Genomic DNA, 20,847 nt, shown 5'->3' on the forward strand with positions numbered 1-20,847 from the left:
TCTGCTTCTGGCATTTGAGCTGCTGCAACAAGTGAGTTTCCCAGGTTAGGGATCGCTGAAGTCTTAACTAATCTCATATCTTAAGCTTAAACTGCTATGTAAAAATTGTCTCTTAACATTTTTCTTTATAGATGGATTCTTTTTGCATTGTCAACTCAAAAGTGGGTCATAAGTGCCCAAAGTTTTACAGCGGCTGCAGTGAGTGCTGGTATTACCTAGTGCTTTGTGTACCTGTATTTGGATCAGATATCCTGAGCATTTTTTGAAAAGCTTAGATCTCAGTCTCTTATTCCGTTTCTAACCAAAGTTTGACTGTACGCTTGTTAATCAAACACACCAGATTCAAACAAAATTTCAGCTACATGGAGGGAGAGAGGAAGCCCAAATAGAAAAATAGTTACGATTTTTTTTATAATTCCATGACTTTCCAGGAAAACAAGATTTTTAAAGTTCCATGACTTTTCAAGGTACATGACTGTGTTAGCAAAATGACCAAAATGCATCCCTCTTGTTAACCTGCCATCTCGGGTTTTCCTTCTGCCTCTGTCCTGTACTTCTGCTCCTCTCTGCGTTACGCGTCCTCTGGAGCCACTGCAGTATCTCTGGGCTCTGCTGCTGGTGGGCTGCCCTGCCACAGCTCCATCACAGAGCCTATCCATACATAACAAGACCAGAGACACTGCAGCTGTGCCAGCCAAAGTGACAGTGTGTTTACCAGGACAACTACTGCCCACAATCAGCTGCATCGGCTCCGCCGCTGGCTGATTGTCTTTTAAAACCGACCATGAAAAAAAAACGCAAGCACAAGCCATTAACACCAGACAACCACTAAAAATACAGTTAGAAAATAATAACGTGTCACTTACGCTGACAGACATTTTTGTAGCCCTTGTGGTCTGCTGGACAACAGGAGGGAGGGAGATCAGTGGGACCTGTGGCCAAGCGCTTGTTCTTGGCTGTCCTCAAATGACCTATTGCCTACTGGGATGGGTATTTTATGTAATTTCCAAAGTCATGCCCCATGGTCAAAGCAAACAGAAAATAAAGTGTCACCTTGTTTTGTAGAAACGATGCAAGATCAGTTCCTATGACTGACTTAAAAGATAAAAAGAGCTATGACACCCAAATTTAACCTTATCTGGCCCCTGTTACATGATGGCATTCTGGCTGCAACATTAGATCGAGTAATGTCTGGTGATAACGATGAGCATTATTTAGCGTGGATCCATCATTTCAGCAATTACATAAGTGCACCCTGTCCAAAATAGGAAACTTTTAATACTGAATTTGGTCTGTTTGATCACATAGTCACATGTTCAAATCGAGTTCTCATGTACTCATGCCAGCATTAGAAGATAAGAGGTCATATTGTGAGTGCAAAAAAAATCTACATCCATTTTAAACCATATAAAACTAATACTGTAAATTGGTCAGTTGCATCTGTCTTAGTTCTTATCTTACTTGGCCCTCTCCAATTCCCATACACCTGCCCATGCTTCCCTGTTCCCTGTACTGCCCTTCTACCCCTGCCCCATATACAGCAGGCCCGCCCCCGGATCATCCTCTTCCTCCCTTATCTGCAGTTCAAAGCCTGTTGACTGAATTATCTCCGGACGGTAAGAGAGAAAGGAAACAACTGTCGGCAGCCCTCAGTCAGCCAGAGAGAAACTCTTCTCCGACAGCTGCTTGGTTAACTGGTCTTTACTGCCTAATCCCGAGGTGGAGGGACCGGAGCAGAGAGAGAGAGAGCAGTGTAACACGTCTGCATCTGCACACGGAGCTCTCCACAGACAAACGGGTTCAGTGTTTCCTCTCGGGGAGAGCGGTGTCATGAGATAGTGGGTGCTCGTAGTGAGAGCGGAAGCTGAGGTCTCAGGTTTGAGTGGCCACAGAGAGCGCTTGACCGAGGTGTTGAGAGGAAAGGTGTGATGGCCAGGCCCACAGGAGGACCTAGGGTAGATTTAACTGCTGCGCTGAGGGGAAGAAAGAACGAGCCGCTGCACTACAGGATGAGTGGAGCCTATTGAACCCAGAACACCTGTGTCCACTGATCAAAGGGGATGCCTGTGCATCTGTGGATACAGCGCTTTGTCAGCCATATTGATTCTATAATCACAGTGTTCAATTAAGTTAAATTATTTCCTCCTTCATGTCAGTTGTTTCACCACTAAAGTTCACAGTAAATGTGTTTAATCAAATACAAGTATTTCAGCTCTCTACTCTACTACACAATATCGAGAATGTTTTATCTCCAGTAGCAGTAGGATAACAGCCTAGAAACTGAACATAGAAAGCTGTATTAATGGGAGAAGTGACACCTTTGTTGTGTATAGAAGCATATTGCTGCCACACCAGAAGAGAAAAGTGGATCAATATCATATTATAACATGAAATGTTCGCAGTTTGTAAGAACTTCAGTTAAAAAAATTTAAAAAATGAAGCAGCAGTTATGAGGTTATGATGTCTATGTGTTGTTTTGCAGAGAAATCTACTGAAGATAGCATGCTAACCAGTTAGCCTTGACTGGTCCCTGTCCAGAGCTCCCTTACTAGCAGTGAAAACACCGACATGCCCCTGGTGCTCTGAACTTTGTGCTTTGGGAAATAGTTTTGTTCAGAATTGGCATGTTTGATGTTCTACTTGCATTTTATGTCACCACACTCTTCAGTGCAAATTAAACACGCTGTTCCTCAGATACAGGTACAAAACTTATCTCTCAGTCGACTCACTGTTTAACATGTGCTTTCCATTCTAAATTTCTAACCAAAGTATTGGCCTGAAGCTTATTCGTACACGTTTAAAAACCCCACACATTTATGCTGACGACACCAACGCTACCTGTCAGCATAAACGTTTTGCCACCATATGGCTCGACCCTTAACTACAGTATGGCCTGTTAGATACAGTTGATTTAAAGAGGCCCAAGTCCTCCGTATCCACATAGATCTCCCCCCCTGGCCCCCTCGTCTGTCTTGGCTCTCTGGCACACAAGGTCATCCCCTAGCCAGTCACGACACTCCAATTAAGGCGACTGATGGACGCAGCTAATTGGTAGGATTTATAACCTCCTTTTATTATGCTTTATGAGGAAGGCAAGTGGAGGGCATTACCATTTATAGGCCCGAGGCTCCAAGCTGGATCACTGTCATCCACTACTGTCCAGCCCGACTACTGAGTGCCGCAGCCTGAGTAGCTGGGACGTCTAAATGTCCCCTCACCTGATCCTGTTTCAGCTTTCTGATATAATTTGAGAGAAAAGCAACGTGCCTTGCAAACTCAAAAGTAATGCACAGAGCAAAAGGAGGGTCAGACATTTCTGAAAATGCAGGAAGATTGAAATAGTGAGAGTAAAGCGAGGAGAGAGTTAAAGATGGGGTGAAGCATGGAGGGAGGCTCTGTGGGGCAGGAAGGCAGGAGAAGGCAGGCAGGGCTCCCATAATGAGTGTGTGGTTATTGATTGTATTGTCAGGGTGGCTGACCAGGGTCCCGTGTGCTATGGGCCCCAGTCCATCTGTGGACAATGCAGTCAGTTACACCTCACTGCTCCGTCTAATAAAGAACAGGCAGATTGATGTCACCAGTATGGTTGAACTCTACCTAACACTCACCACCACCACTCAGCACACACGCACAAAGGCACACGTGTGCAGTGGGACAGTTGTGAAGCAGTGAAATCATTTTTTATTTTGTTTGTTGGCAGAGGAAGAAATATTAGCAGTCCAGCTGTGGTGCACGGTTAATAATATGCTGAACTATTTAATAAAGGGTGACAACTAACAATTATCATCATTTACCAACTAAAATGTCAAATATTCCCCAGTCAGTTTCTTCACTGAGTCTAAAATATGTCAGAAAAAAAAAAATGAAACAGCTATGATATCAATATCCCAGAGCCTAAAGTGGCATTGACAAATAGTTAAGAAAACGAGAGGGAAAAGAAATTAAACAACTCCTTTAATCAGAAAAATGCTGAATATCTGATCCAATAAACAGCCTGGCAAATATTTGGTCAACTCAAGCAATGTTCATATAGATGACTTTCACTTTTACCAAGGTACTATTTTAATTCTAATGATATATTGACTTTGACAAAAATATGATTTTGTACTTTTTAAACTTTTCTTTTATAGCCAGCGTCATGCATCACCACTGATTTTCATTACATTGTTAGAAACTGCACAAAAGTGTTGATTTATTTTTCACAAATCATGCAATGTTCAACATAGTGGATCTGGTATTTAACCCATCCCCAGGGAGCAGTGGGCAGGCAGGGGTAGTAGCTGTTGTTGTTTCCGTCTCATCTTTCAAGCAGTACAGCTTTACTGCTTTATTGATATTACTATTATACACAGCAGTGTAAAAGTTGTGTTTTGTATTGATACTGATATGTTTTCATAAATTTGTTTGGTTTTATGTATGTTTGTGTTCATTCATGAAATTTAAAATAATGCTGCTGTTGGGTGGGAAAAAGCTTTTAAAAGGATATTGAAATTATAATTGTATGATCAGCGTAAGTTGTATTTGGTTTTATTGAAAACATTTCGTACATGTAGTGACACAAAAGTCATGAGCTCATTTGCCAGCAGGTCCTGCTGAGGTGAGGTGTGCATGTAGGAACCCGGTCATCCAAATTTGCTGTGCTGATATTATTTTTTAACACGGCCTTCAAGAGACTGAATCCCCCAAAAAACAGTAAAGTGCAATCTGATGAAAGGACACGATATGAAGTACAATCAGTCAAGTACCGTCATACTACCTTTAGCACCAGCCAACATATCAGTAATATATGTCTTTCTCAGCTAACTGACTGTAGGCGTTCCAGGTCAGGACCTTTATAAAAATGGGTTAACAACTGCAGTCATAATTAAGGCTCTGTGCTCTGCTGCTAAAGTTGCCTCCTTTAGGAGGAAGTCAGAGCCTCCACCTGAACATTTGGCTGCACTCGAGCCCCGTAGCCTCCGTGGCAGCAGCACGAGCGATTACTCCTGCGCAGCCAGCCAAAACACAAAAATCAATAAACAATCTCAACGTTTCTGAGGGCCTTTCGTCTGACTTAATAAATGTCTCAATCCACTGTTATGACTTCATTTTGCTCTAACGTCTTCTTCATGTGCATCTTTTGCCGATCAATTAGAGAATGGAGTGCCCCTCCTGTCACGACACATGCCCTCCATCCGCTGCAGCAGCACACACACACACTCACACACACACACACACACACACACAGTACATCCCAAGCACAAGGTGAACTGCTATTTTAATCCTTGAAATGTGATACTTTTTGAAAGCACTCACTTAAATGGCTCATTAGAGGCCATGCCATCCACTACTTTCAGTTGATTCTATGTCTTGTGCTCTTGTGTCGGGTAATTTTATCTCGTCTCAATCTGAAGTGAGAATGATTTCTCTCGTCTGCAGATTAAGATGTTTGCCACCCTTGCATTTTGCTCTGATAGAAATCCCATGGACCACAGAACATAAATGTAGTCTAAGTGTGCAGGAGAGGCACCATTTCCAGACTGTCAGTGGTGATGACAACCACAGGATCTTTCTCTTCAGGCTGCTCCTGCTGTCACAGGCTCTAATCCTGGTGCTGCGGGGATGACAGGTGAGTGGTGCCAGAGCCCCTGGTCTGTGACTGGAAGCTCCAGGAGAATTTCACGCACACCCCTCTCTTGTCTCCCATCGATTCTGCCACTTCCCATTATTGTCAATCAGAGCAGCATTGTCTCCACGGGAAGAGCTGTGCAGCAGGCGATTGCCAGGGCAGCGGGGTGCAGAGAGCAGCAAGCTCCACGCCTGCCAGCCACTACACTGGCCCCGGGGGCCACCAGGGGCCCCCCTCAAGAGGCTGCCTGGGCAAGATGCCACGACTAAAACTGAAACCTTTTGCTTTGCGACACACAATGCACATGGCTGAGAAGCACGGAGGGGTGAAACCTCTGGAGCAGCTTTGTGTCGGCAAGAGGAGCAGCTGAGGCCCTCGCTGCAAACATAGTTTCACAGGGCTGTCAGCGGGAAAGCAATGCTGCTCTCTCAGACGTGACCGCCTTGTTAGAAAAATGACATAATAACAATGACAGGAATAATGGAACAGAAGTGAAGCAGGTTAAGGAGGGTTTGGGAGGTGGCTGCTCCGTCTTCCGGTGCGGCTACGTCCCCCCCGGTGGCTCCTGACCCTGAGTGGGCCCGCCATTGGTGGTGCGATGCAGGCGTTCTGGTCAGGTAAGGCAACCATGCTGCAGCTATAAGCCCCGGAGATTGATGGGAGTGGTGCCCTCCCTCCCTGCGCTGTAAAAGATTATCCGCTCACCCGCTGGAAACAAAGCTGTGATGGAAATTCGTCTCGCATCATCAGCAACAAAATATCTACACGGCGAAGCGGGAGTCTCTCATTTTTCATGGGCTATATATTAAATAAAAAAGGGCATTAAAGAAAAAGGGAAGGGGGTGGTCTGAGTGATAGCACTAGTTAGTATTTTTTTTTTTAAATGGGCCACTTGAATCAGGGAGATTATACGGTTTTTATTGGCTGTCAGGAAACACAACTTTCTGCGTACTTCACCCACTGAAGCTCGTAACGCTCTGATTAGAATGCCAGCAGAAATGAAAAGGGATGGTGCCGGTGTAAAGACACAGGAGGAGCAGCAGGACAAGCACAGATGCCCGGGGAATCTGCTCTCCCTCAAATACACAAGAGGATCAACACATGCACGCCAATAAAGCACAGAGTGAGTGAACAGGGTGCGCCCAGGAGCGTCAGATGGAATTTATACACCAAGTTTCACAGTCAGATCTGGTGTCAGAGACTGAGCCGTGCCTATTCTGAACCGGATACATGAGACACATCAAGCGGAGTGTTATCTCTCGCTAAGTGAATATTGCATTCAGCTGATATGTGATATTTGAATTTCCCATTAGGTGGGGGGGATATGTGTCGGAGTGAAAAAGCTCAGTGATGCTTGCTCATTTCGGAGCAGCCAGTGAATGGAAACCTTGCTTCACAGTTGCAGTGTGTCACAGTGGTGATAAGGATGAAGTGATGGAAGGGGGACTCCTGAGGGGCTGACTGGTAAGAAAACTGACTGCTGTTGCTCACAGGGTCACCTACACCGGAGCTCACAAGTCAGTTTGAAGGCTAACTCTCATTTAGCTGAAACTAAACCAACCCGAGCCGAATACTGTGATCGTCTCGGGTGTCTTTTATAAAAGGCAGAACTGATAACCTCACGAGTAAAGCAGCAGACTGAAATCGGTCATTGTATCGACTTAAGAGACTCCAGTCTGTTCACGTCTGTCAGCTTGTTCAAACTCAGCTTTCAATTTCCCATAGTGGAGAGAGAGTAAGAGAGGGTAACATCAAACTCCCAAACATGACAGAGCTGGCTCTTTCTGACGAGAGGAAGCCATTGATTTTTCCTCCATTTCACCATCAATCTGGTGGAGAAGAGGTGGCTGTGGGTGTTCAGACAGCTGATGATGTGATTTGTAACCGTGGACCACCGGTGAGCGGAGAGAATTGCGCCGACTCTCAACACGTGGCAAAGTGACTACCACCATCTTCAGCATTCAGCCGCAAGATTAACAGTGGGGGATCTACTGATAATCTCCATCAGCCGAGGGAGTATTTTCTCTGTCTGCCACATGAACATTTGTATTCACCCGGACCACTGTCAAATATCGTGGGGCTTGTGTCACTCCAGTGGCAGCTCTATGGATGGTCGTTCAGTCCATATGTCCAAACCTTTGGTCCAGACTGAAATCTCAAAGTCTACTGGATGGAATCTTGCTCCCCTGAGGATGAATAATAATTACCTTTTCTTTGCCACCATTTGTGGTTTTGAATGACAACTACTAGATGGATTACCACATTTGGTACAAGCATTCATGTTCCCCTGAGGATAAATTGAAATAATTTTGGTGAACCTTTGACGTTTCATGGCGCACTAATCACATCTGCAGCCAAAGTTTAAGCGCTACTTAGCAAATGTTAGCAATGCTAACAGGCTGAAGTAAATAGTGAAAATGGTAAAAAAAAAAAAAATGCGTTCAGTATCGGCATGTTAGCATTTCTTTGTGCATAGGATAGACTTGGATGGGAGGGAAATGTTGATTTTGCATATGTGTGACCGCTGCCTTACACTGCGTTTCACTCAGTGTCAGAGGTCTGAATATCCCAGGTGAAAAATGTCTACCTCCAAACCACAAAGCACTCCAGTTGCCAAAACGTAAAGAAAAAAACATGGTGGACACTTGCAAACTGATGTCTCTTGGCAAGTGTAAGCACAGTTGAGCCCTCAGCAGTGCAGCCTCTGTGCATAAATGAAACAGAGGACAAAAAACAACATGTATTTACAGATGCCATTTGATTTTTTTCATTAACAATGTTCATTAGTTATGTCTAGCTTTGTCTTTGTGGTATCTAATCACCTAATTTCTCTCTCCCAGTATTTCCTGTCTCTCTATACTATAATACTCCCAAATAAAAGAAAAATATCACATATAAGTCAGTGTATCAGTCATGACAACCCATTTATTGCACACAAATTCAGTATTTGAAATAAATACATACTGCAGTTTTTTTCCCATAAATACTCATGACATGGAGGAATGATTACAACTTGACCTACATCAAAGCAAGACATTACGTCATCTTTAAAAAAAAGAAAAAAAAAAAGAAATCCTTTTATATCATTGAAAATACACAAATGGCCACTTCTACAGGACTTCTTAAAAAAGCTTCTTATTCACGATAGCACATAAACATGTTCATACAGAGTTTATTCAGAAGCAGAGGATCTGCCTCATACTGACGGTTGACAGTTGTTTTGACATCAGGCGATGATAGTAGAAAAACAGAGCTACTGCATAAACGCTGCACTGCAGGTTTCGATTGAATTCTACCATTGTAATGTCTCTCTTAACATCTAGTAACACCGTGCAGGCTTTTTAAGTGAGGAGTAATCCTCTTTAGATCATTTGCAAAGCAATTAGGCATGCCTCCACTGCTATTAAATATAAAGATAACAGCCTGTGAGATAAGATGCTATTTGTACTACGTATCAAATGTGGCTAGCTGCCTAAGAGCCCTGATATCAGGGAGATATACTTAAATCCTTGTAAATGAAATTAAAAAATACGACAGTAAAAAATTAGAGAGACATATCTACTCTACTATCTATCATGAAATTGAATTTATGTATTTAATGTCCTCAGAACCTAAATCCTCGGTTAATGGACCTATAATTATGCATCACATCATAAATACTACACAGTTTATACAGTGCAATCACTTTAAATGCATGGCTTTGTGGATAATATCAAGTCTGACATTCCATTGAACAAGGCAAATATATAAATACTTTTAGCTGCCACAAAAACATGAGATAATGTAAAATATATTGATCATAGCGAGTGCAGCAGCCACACTGACAGCCACAGGAAACCCTGACCACACAAGGTTGGATTTCATTGAGAGAAGGGTGCCAAGATCAAACCGGATCACTTTTGAAACCCAAAGTGAGTTGAACTACGGTGACTCGCAACATGCATTTGTCAGCAGGAACCAGAGAGACCACTTTTGCATGTGTTTCTGTCTTCACTACACACTACGCCGCGAGAACAAACGCCACTGACAAAAAAAAAAAAAAAAGGAAGCAAATTCCCCACTGACCTGTGACCTGGGGGGCCGAGGGGGCTGCCCTGCATGCATACGGAGGAGGTTCAAACAGAGTTTATGACTGCATTATCTCTTCCTCATCCTCATCACCTCTCCACCCATCAGTGGACACTAGAAGCCACTACGCTGGAGCAGACAGACCAGGCATCACTCATTCACTCGCCTCCTAGGTGCCTTTGTCAGGTGATTGCTGGCGGAAAAAGGAAAACAGATCAATACATCTCCCATGGGCCTGACAGGTAATCTTTACCTGGGATGAAATATGAGTGGTACCAGCCTGCTGGATTCCTTAACTGTAACAGGGCAATTGACTGGCTGCACGGAAGCCATTGCTCCACTTCCTGGCCATCGGAAAATCATTTTGGGGCATACAGTCTGGCTGAGGTGTCATTATGGTGACTGCTAATTACCAGCGAGGCAGGCGAGGGGTTTCCCCTCCTGCTACTAATGGAACTGTGTCTGAACTGATGCATCGTGCCTCCTTGTCAGTGCCTTGGCATCAAAACACAAACTGACGGATAAGGCAACAGCAAGAAGCTCTCCTTAAAACACTACACGGTCGATATTTGTCAGCGTGTTCAGGGGCATACGTCTTGAAGAAGCCATCGATGTATTTATCAACAGCTTCTTTTTCTTCTAATTACTACTACTACAACTAATGTGCTGTTCCTATCAATCAGGCATGTGGGAAGAGCCCGAGACGCTGCTGGACTCCCCCGGCCAAGCTGCAGTAACGGATGTAGCTGGCGAGGAGGGGTGTGGCGGGCTGGGGGCGCTCTGTCTCAACACTTTGACTGATTCCTGTGGCAGGATGTCTTGTGTGAGGCATCCATTTAGACGAGTGTGCACACACTGCATTTATAAATGTCATCCCTGGCCAACATGATCACATAAAGCCTTCTCAGACGGATTATTGCAGACATATAACTCACGTTAATTGGCAAATCTCATTCTACTAAATGCGATTCTTCTCTTAAATAAGGCCTTTAAGTGTCTGAGAAGACATGCAGTAAGGAGCTGATGATATTCAGTTCATTTTCACAAAAAATGTATATTGCAATCATTATGGAAAGTGCATACCTGCGCCATTTAGCGATAGGAAGATTTGAGATATGCCTGTTTTTTTCAAAGACATTCAACTTTTGCACACAGCCAAATTCACTCAGCTGTTTCACTCATTTCACCTTACAATACCTTTTCACAACACTTTTTTTTTTTTCTTGTGACAACATTTCTAACTTCAGTGTTGCTCAGAGAAAAGGCGATGTTAAAACTGCAGTTACTATAAATTGTGATTTTTTTTTTTTTTTTTTTTAATTACTCATCTCGTCACTTACATGCAGGCCTGAAATTAATGATTATTTCCATTGTGGATTGATCTGTCATCATCAGCTAGTTAGCCCAGTTAGTTGCGCAGTTAGCAGTTTGGACTTGAAGCTCTTGGACCAAAGTGTGTTTACACTTTTCAGCTCATACAACTTAAATGTAATACTTAAATCCAATACTTAGACATCATAATGTACAGACTGCAATCTATTCACATCCTGTTGATCATTTTATCCAATTTTTCAATATTTAATCGAAAGCTATTAAAGGGATTATCAATATATCTCAGCTCCACCTGTATGGTTCAGGTCAAGTGGAAAGTTTTTCACTTGATTCCTACAGTATATGAAAATGCATTTTCCTGAAAATAATGCTTGTTTACCAGCTTGCTGTGCACTGTTGCGTTTGATCTCACTGTATGCCGCCATTGATCTTTTAATGCATCTGATGCCGAGGGAGCCTGGGAAATGTATACCCCAAGGGTAGGTGAAAAGATACTGTGCGACTCTCTTCTCTCGCCTCCAACGGCTTCTCCGACTCCCTTCTGCTGCATGACTCCGAAAAAAAGCGACTAATCCACCACTGCTGAAAAAAAAAAAACAGCCTGTTCAAACAGATCTGCAGCTGGCCTTGAACTTAAACACATTTGGGGAGGGGGTGGGGGACATTTGAATATGGAAGGTAAGCTGAAGAGAACAGAGGCGGCCCTCCGAGGACCGCAACTACACTCCCTCTGTGTTGTGCTAATGAGCACCTTTGTACAAACTGTAGCTTTTCAAATCCATGCTAATAGGAGGCCTGTACTTTGTGTGGCTCTCTACCGGTGGTCGCCTCTCTGAACCCTGCAGCAGCATGTGGTAGCTAAACATTCTGATGCTCTCCCGTCGCAGAGATAGCTACGTGCGGCTCCTGCACAGCCATAGAGTGGAGCAGACTGTCCCTTCCCCGCGCCCCTAGCCTCACCTGACCAAGCCTCCCAGTGTTCCAGCTGACAAACGCTGCGCTACTAGAGTGGACATAATTGCCGGATTGTGTGGAAGCAGGTGGCCTGGAGACTGTGTGTGGAAACAGGAGGAGCCGCCGGGTCTCGAGTCGAAACGAGGAGCCTCTTGAAGCTGCTTTCTTTCTTGAGGAGAAGGCTTAACAAGGCTTGATTGCATTAACATTTGTCATGCTTAATATACTACCTGGAAAGACTGGATTCTAGCAGTAACATGCTGATTTGAGGAATAATGATGTGCTTTGTAGGTTTTTCCTTGTGCATTAGGAGGAGTTTGAGCCTTTTCATTCTCCAGCACAATTGCTTTTTTCTTTTGGCACACTCTTGTCCAGCCCTGTTTAGGTGTCCTCATGGTCCCGCCTGGAGGAAAGATAAACTCTCAGGCTGGGCAGAAATAGAAGAGCATGAACCTGATGCAGTTGGTCCTACAGCCTCCAGGGTCGAGGTGTTACTGGTTCCGTGTGCCCCCTCTCTCTGGTGATCCTTGTGAAATGTATTGCTGGCTGCAGAGAGAAAGAAAAGCATATATCATATTCTGGCCATGTAACACAACACTGAGAGCAAACGGTAAAAGATGCTCACATAAATCACATTTTCCTTGACTGTTTCAATGGACGGGCTCTGAAATAAAAATTTAATTTAGTCCGCGGCTCCTGGATCGCTCGCCGTTTTAGGTGTATTAAAATAAAACTTTGAAGCAATCCTCGTCTAATAGGTTAAATATTAATGAGGTTTTGGTCAAGTGAGCCAAATCCAATTTGGCCCCATATGACTTGTGGACATGGTTATTAAAAGGCCAATCTGTGCTGCTCCTATGGCTTAACTTCCCCCCCTCCGGTTATGCTGTGTAAGAAGTAAGAAGCTGTATGTTTTCAACTCCATTCATCACACGTTCACATCCCACTGACTACCTCCCTTTTTAAAGATCCCCTTTCTCTTGATGTCGCTCACCTTTAAAGCTTTTTGTGTCTGCGAGTGAAGGGAAATATCTGAAAGCAAAGCGGGGCCAATTTTTGCAAGAGACAGAGGAACTCTAAAACAATTGCACTCCCTAACATGCTTGATAAATAAATTCCTGATCTACCCCCAAAAAAAGTTAGCGGCGGTCACACAAGACATTTGCGAGGCAGTCGCAGAGCAGGACAAGGGAACTAGAAGTGACATTGTGGCTCTGGGCTGTCTCAAAGGATTAGGCATTACAGCATTCACTGGCATGTGCTTTTGCTCGTTCCCATTATATCTGCTTGTGCCTCTTTCCAGATGACTTCTTCCCCAAACTGATCCGGCGGGCAAGATAATTGATTAATATTTCTTGAGGGAATGATGACTAACCGTTGCTGCGGTTCAACCCAAACACTCAGGTTAAACATAGTCAAAGGCCCTGGATCAAAATTCAGGAGTTTTCATATTCGACATACACAGAAATGGCTGGGAACATTTAGTTTCTGACTGTGTTAACATGCACAAGGCATAGCGGATACCAGACTCTGTTCTAGGTCAAGGTCACGATCAGGATTTAAGCAGTTTTTCCTTTGTGATCATGGCAACAGACATTTACAGGAACTAAACCCTTTAAATAAAACAGGAATCAAGGCTGTGCTCATTTAAGGAAAGTGTTTAACTCCTTGTAAGGTGGTGTACTCAATCTTTATGTGAATGCACCAATACAACAATTCAAAAATGCCCCTTTATAAATTGTACAGAAGAATTATCAACAAAAAGGACTTAACAGAACTATAAATAGTAAAAGTATGACTGTGACTGATATATTTATTAGAGCCAGACTGATAAATCGGTTGGCCTATTTGAGATCAATCAATATCGGGTGTGTTTATTGTCTGATATTCACGCATATAAATTTTTTTAGTGTTTTATAATTTTTACAATAGTTACTGTTTCAGTGCACTGGGCATACTCAAATAAAGTACAAGTACCTTTAAAACTGTATTTGAGTAAATGTAATGTTATAATGGTTGTCAAGTTAATTTCAACCCCTGATTGTATGCAGGAAGGAGGTACATAACATAAAGCTTTGAAATACTAAAGCCCATTAAAATGAGGCCCTCTTTGTAGATTATGTATGATCCCAGGGAAGAATTAAAAAAAGGAGTTAACGCTCACATCAAACTGCTTTTAATAACAGATCGTTTCATTTGTCCGGAACACCTACACTCAACTGGTTTTACATCAAGGTCAATAAAGACCTTACAACGCAAAGGTTTTCTGTCAATGGGAGAATTACAGTACACGCATTTATTGTGGGTGATAATGGGAGGTTGAATGGAACCATCTTACCATCTTAATAAGCTCTCATGTGATGCTCTCTAAAAACAATCATTACAGGCCTTCCTGGAGCACTCCCCTTCCCCCTGTTTATTAATCAGCTAATTACACATTGACAGTAATGGGCCTGCTGATTCCCACACTTAAATGAACAGGGCTGAATAGCTCTTTAATGATTAGCCTTTGTGTTTCTCTCTCCTGCTCGCTCTCCTTCTCTCACGCACGCATACATGCACACAAAAAAAAAAAAAAATAGGACATTCAAATCAGACCTCCTGGCGAGAAGGTTTGCGCACAAACAAGTCAAGACGGACTGAGCTGCTAAAAACAAACCCATCTCCACTAACAGAAAACAATTAGAGTGGTTACAAAGGCGGCACCGTACACTGTGTCAGCTTGCGTGGGTTTCACTGTTTGAGCTCAGCCTCCAGCAACAGCAAAAAAAAAAAAAACAGCCACCATGAAAGTTTGGTGGAGCAGCGCAGGCAGGTGCAGGTGGAGATGGAGGGGATGGAGGGGGCTTTTTGAAGGACGCGAGCAGGGTGCGGAGTGGAGCCGGAGAGGGCGAAATAGTGCGGTGGGCTGCATTTCTGTCAGCAGAAGTGATGGCTGAGTGGTAGCGTTATTTGTCTTGTGCTGCCACACGGCCCTCGCACCAGCCTGGGCATTAATGAGAGGGGGCCGGACCGCCGGGCAGGAACACGGCGGGCCTCCGACGCAGGTGATCTGTCACGCAGCCGTCTTGCTCGGGCAAGGAGACACATGAAGACAGAAGGGAGAAGAGAGGCGGCGGGGCTGACCGAGGTGCTGGCCTACACATGGGCACGCACACATGTGGCAGCATTTGGAAATAACGCGCTGATGAGGTCAATCAGGCCGACTTCTATTTACCTCAACTCTCCCTGAAATGATGCACACTGAATAAGTTCAAGTTTGGGTTTATTACCATTATCCCTTTAAAGAGATAAAGATGAAGGGCAATATGGGAGACAGCAGGGGAGGAGTAAAATTGCAATAATTAATTAGTCTGTGTGTGAGACCAGCCAAGGCTATTAAAATCCATCAGGATCTCTACACTTACTGATTCATCTTTGCCTTAAGAAGAGCTCTCTGAAATTTGTGGAGTGTGTAGAATGAGTTCATTTTCAGGGTAATTTTCTATAACTCACTCACTGCAAAGGACAAATATCAATATTTGTAGAAAATGATGGACGAAATCCAAATAAATCCAGTTAAAGTGACTATTTCAATCTGTATTTTTAATCATACCTGATAACATTTGAGGGAAAGCTCTATATCTGGTAAGGACTTGTTGGATTGAGTTGGATTGTTGGATTGATGCTGGTGTGAAAAGTAGAAAATGGCCAATTTAAGGCTGAGAAATGGAGCGGTCATCTAATCCAAACAGATACCTGGCTTGATAAGTTCTTGTGTGTTGTTTTTTTTTTCTATTCTCACAACCAGCTTCAACACTGCCGTGGAAGTGCTAAAAGGGTAAAGAAAGAAGACAAAGCAACAGCTGGGTACCGCCTCAGTAATTCCCAACAGAGCCCTGCAAGACACCTCCAGCCGCAGACCATTTTCACTCCTGATTACAGAGTTTCAAATCAACCACTAACACATACAACAATCCACTTCCTCTGGCCAACTCAAACAAAGACTCGGCTGTCGTGTTCACTAAGAGCAACACGCCATCCTTAAACAATCTTTCCATGCAAACAAGATGTTTACCAGAAAACATCTCCACTTAGCAAATCACTGAATCTGATTTTGTCTCTGTGCACATTTATGCCAGAATGGCAACAAACCAAGATTTGCACACAGAGAGTGTGAAAGCTTGTCAGAGTGAATGTGCATCTCCTGGCGGTGGTGAGATTACTGAGGAGAGACACGGTGCAGCAGGCTGCCAAAGTAAAGATTTATACAGAGCAGTTGCAGCTGCAGAAACTGACATTGGACGACATGGGATGCATGATAAATCATGGTGGACAGGGGGCACTAGACTCAAGTAGCAGGCAAACACTCTGAACAGGGCTGAGGGGAATGTACCAATCAGGGACTCTCCTATGCAATTTGGGAGAAAGATAATCTTTTAGTCACTCACACCAAAGCACACGTAAAAGCATATAATTGCTTATTTGTAATTTGCACTTGTTTTGCACGGATGTCCATTATAATTGATTTCATCTGTGGAAAAAGAATCAGTTTTCATGTTTGTTTAAGACTTTAACAAACGTTTCCACCTCTTTACAACAAACTGCGGGTCTGTTAACTGTCGAGAAACTGAGGAATGCCCCTCGTTCCGCATGTTGAGTATGAGAGGTCCTTAAGGGCCAGGGGTGAATCCTTTTTTTTACTTTTATGGGAAGTGGTTGGAGGTGAAGGACAGAGTTGCCGGCCGTTCCATCACTCAATACAATAAATGGATGCAATCTGTATCCAAGTAAAGCATTGGCTGTTTTTAAATTCCACCTCTTTTATCCGAATGAATGATGGACCCTGGTACAGTGCACTGTGCGGCAATATTAATATACATCAGAGGCCTGCACCCCTCACTAAATCAGGGGACCACCGGCATTTGTTATTTAAATGACAAACAGCAGCTGCAGGAGTGGAGCACGGAGCGGGGACACAGAAGAAAAGGTGGACAAACCAATTCAGATTTCAATCCGGCAAAGACACAAGGCCCCGAGCCATGAGTCTAATGAAAAAAGGCAGCTCCACTGGTCCAAACAGACACAACGGCTGCTGCTCGGTGCCACCTCCAATAGGACGAACTCCACATCACACTCTTCCTCTTCTTTTGCTTTTAACAGAAAGCTCCAAACGTAACAAAGCCACCAAGTCTTCCCTGTTAACTCACTCACCAACAATTTCTGTCATTTTGGTGGGATGAGAAAAATCTACAGACTAAGAGTAAGGACATGCCAGTTTAGTCAGATGGATCTAGGCAGAGAGGTGCGCTGAGATAAATGCTAAGATCAGCATGCTAACAAGCTCATTATAATACTCATCTGATTTTAATATTTGGGTATAACGTATATACAATGTGCACCATCTTAGTGAGCCTTTAATCAGTTGTTAACAATAGTCTGGAATTTTAAACAAGCCAGGTTGAATTTTATTGAAGTAAACCAAACTCAGGATTTGGTGACATTGCACTGAACAGTAATCATGTACATATTACTGCACTGAACAGTAATCATGTACATATTACTACACTGAACAGTAATCATGTACATATCATTAAGACATGATACGGCGCCGCTGCTCATCCTTGTTTTCAATTTTGCCCAGCGGCCACTCATGGTACTGTTTCTAAAACAATCCTTGAGCTGAGGGAAGAGACTATTAAAAATGCATGACATCATCAGAATGCAATGTTTTTGGGCAAAGTGGGGACTCACTGGTGAAAGTCTATTGCACATATTCTGGGAGCTGCATTGTCAGGAAGTAAACTATTTTGGGGGGGGTTTGCAAGCAAATTAGACTGAATAATAACAAATTTCATGGCAATTGTTTTAACAGTTATTGAGATATTCTACTTAAAACCACATTCTGACCTCAAGTTTGCACTAGAGGAATATCACTGGGTCACCAAAGTCAGTATGGTTCATCCATGAATGTCTGTGAAACATTTCCTGATCCAGCCAATAGCTGTTGAGATATTTTATTGGAGTGACAGTCTCCCAGTTTTTACACCACAAAAATGACACCTCAAGCTCTCTCTTTGCGATTTTTTTAGATTTTGAATCTGCAGGTTTAATCATCATAATATTATACAGTAGGAGAGCGGTGAGGGAGCCATATGTTCATCAGTATGTGTGGACGGTGTTACCTGATGTGATGGACACTGCTTCAGTTTCCCTCCTCCGCCTGGAGTCTCCTCTGCACAACAGTCCTGGAGTAACGTTAGTCTGCCTGGTGGGCGCACGCGCACACAAACACACACACACACACACACACACACACACACACACACACACACAGAACAAATGTTACTCAAAATATGATGATGCAGCTCCAAGTCACAATACACACATAAACATGTAGATATTCAATAATTCAATAAAAGTCAATAAACACGAGCGTTAGCTTTTTTTGCAAACACTGCAGCTTAGCTTTGGCCTCGGTCTAATGCATATTTTGCCACCTCTTAATTTTTCTTCATTTATACAGATTTTCACCTGAGAGAATATTCGATGAGGAGAGGTGCCGGGGTGCACGTGGCTGAGTCACTGCAGAGTTCACATAAACAAATTACACCTGCTCTGTGCCTCCTGTGTCATATGTCAGGAGCCCTGAAATAGGAAAAGCCCCCCCAGCCCCACCCCCAACAGCTTAATAGCCCTGACTTCGAAGATGTAAAGTTAAGGTCAAGGTCCGTTCCATCACTGGGGATGTGTGGGAGCAGCTGATGTGGCCGAGTAGTGTGGTGCGAGGAGGAGCAGGGGGGTATCTAGATATGGTGACAGAAAAGATTTAAGGTAAAATCTTTACGCTTGTGACACAAAACTAGACTCATCTCAGAGGGGATTTAAAGAACGATACGGTGTCTTGTTCTAACCATGACAGACTGCAACAGAAGAGAGCTCCTTGTTAACCAGCCCGGCTCATCAAGGACCGCAGGTTACTCGAGGCTCACAGCCCTAAAAGGCACATGCTGCTACAATAAGGCCCCGTCAGGGCAGCCTTTTAACAGGCAGCGTGTTCCATGACCTCAACACCCATAAATCACATGACGGGTGTGCAGGCACGGGGTGTCGAGAGCTGTGCAGGGCACGCTTTGAGCGAAGTCTCTATGTTGTATAATCAATAGATATAAAAATAAATGGCCTGACCGTTATTCTCTCCCTGCTACCCCTCTCTAATAAAATCCCAGTAATGCATATTTCATTTACTTTTATACTTATTGATTACCTGTACTCCAGTTAGTAAATCACGCGCCTATCGATCCCTCAATCGTACCTCTGTCGGACAGCACATAACCAGCCATTTGCGCCCCTGATAAAGAGCTCAGGCATTGAACTCCCCACAGTAAATCTTTGCAAACTAACTTTTTAATTCCAAAATCGATCCGCGTTTAAACGTCGCATTATTTCACGAGGCACGCCTGCGGTATTAAAAGTAATACCCTGATGCATTTGGTCTTAATGTGTGGAGGTCCATCCCTCCATCTCTTCCCTCATTACACTGAGGCAGAGGCACTCCGGGGGCCCCTGCAGCCTGGAGGGAGGCGAGGGCCCTCCCCTGCCGCCCAGAGCTGAGAACTGAGAGGCAGAGCCGCTCTGGGGCCGCCAGGAGCCCACGGAGATGCTCAGCACAATGCTAATCAAACATGAGAATACCATCAGCTGGCTCATTAACCAAGGAAAAACACCGGCATTCATCTGCGAGCAGAACCCAAAGGCTTTTTATAAGCATGTTACATGGCTCAGTGTAAAACTGAGGGAAGTTGTAAAAAAATGCACAACACTGTTTTTATTATTTAGCATCTGTTACTTCATCAGTTTTAACAACGCGACAGATGTTGGCCAGTTGTTTTGTCCCTAAATCTACACAAACTGTGATGAGAAAACAAAGATTGACTCAGAGGCAATGAGCAATGAAAAAACAAGACATATGTAATGAAGACGGCCAGCGACAACTAAATTCTATCAAAGACACAAGGACACGGAGGAAAAAGTCTCCAAGATGGATTTTTCAGGTCGTATGAGACACTTTTAAATGCAGTGCAGTCCCTTAGGGCACAGAGTAAAACAGCACTGACACAGGGTCAATTGTAATTTTGGTGCCCACATCCAAAAGCAAATATATCAATTAAAAATAATAAATCAAAAGAGGAGTGAGGAGCTGCAGCTACAAAATGGCCATCTATTTTCATTAGGGTACACGGCGCTTCAGGTGTGAGCAGGATCTCAAGATTAATAGAGGTATTCAAATGAATCAGAAAGGATTAGGTTCTCCAGGGAACATAATCAATAGCTCCAAATCAATAATCAATAGGCCACTCACACCAATATACTAACTGCTGACACCGAGATCTCACAATTAAAATGAAAACTGGGAAGGGAGTGGCGTAAGACTATGATTTATCTCACAGCGCAAGTGTCATTTAGAAATAAATAAGTCAATAGATAAAAGCTGCTGCTGCCCGCCTCAGGTGGGAGGCGGTTATGCATTTTAACGTGGCCACCGGCCCCGAGCATTACAGCCAAATCCCACAAAGCATCGCGCCTATTCACGCGCCCGACACGAGGATAAACAGCATGCAACCTCGCACAGCCTTTATCACTTAGCATCAAATCTCTGATTGTCGCCGTCAACTCGCGGCAAACAGGAGATGACAGCTTTTATTAATACAGTATCATTTCAACCTGGCCGCGGTGCAAGATTAATGCTCACACTCTGCCCACGGAGAAAACACTTTTCTCTCAAGGGTGTTTGGAAACAAAGAAAAGTCAGATGCATGGGAGCTCTGTGCTAGAAATCGATCATGCGGGTTAGACGCTGAAGAGAAATGAAAATATAGTGAAGTGAAATCAGGAGCGGACACTTT

At 43.6% G+C, this 20,847-nt stretch overlaps 1 protein-coding gene across 4 annotated transcripts in view; it reads right to left on the reverse strand.

Annotated features, from left to right (window-relative positions):
* Window positions 1-8,513: 8,513 nt before the first annotated feature.
* The window catches only part of LOC119034451 (G patch domain-containing protein 2-like), a 38,711-nt gene continuing 26,377 nt past the window's right edge, over window positions 8,514-20,847 (reverse strand). Inside the window, exons 10-13 of one of the 4 annotated variants that reach the window (XM_037125474.1) lie at window positions 18,476-18,526; window positions 18,127-18,209; window positions 12,416-12,508; window positions 8,514-9,869 (exon numbers count right to left, since the gene is read on the reverse strand). In XM_037125474.1, coding sequence (XP_036981369.1) covers window positions 9,859-9,869; window positions 12,416-12,508; window positions 18,127-18,209; window positions 18,476-18,526 — 238 coding nt within the window. In that variant the 3' untranslated portion in view covers window positions 8,514-9,858. Of the gene's footprint in view, window positions 12,509-18,126; window positions 18,210-18,475; window positions 18,527-20,847 lie in introns of all 4 variants that reach the window. The other 3 variants (XM_037125475.1, XM_037125473.1, XR_005079568.1) reach the window with 3 other exon arrangements.

This window comes from Acanthopagrus latus, chromosome 16 (genome assembly GCF_904848185.1).
Source record: "Acanthopagrus latus isolate v.2019 chromosome 16, fAcaLat1.1, whole genome shotgun sequence".
NCBI lineage: Eukaryota > Metazoa > Chordata > Actinopteri > Spariformes > Sparidae > Acanthopagrus > Acanthopagrus latus.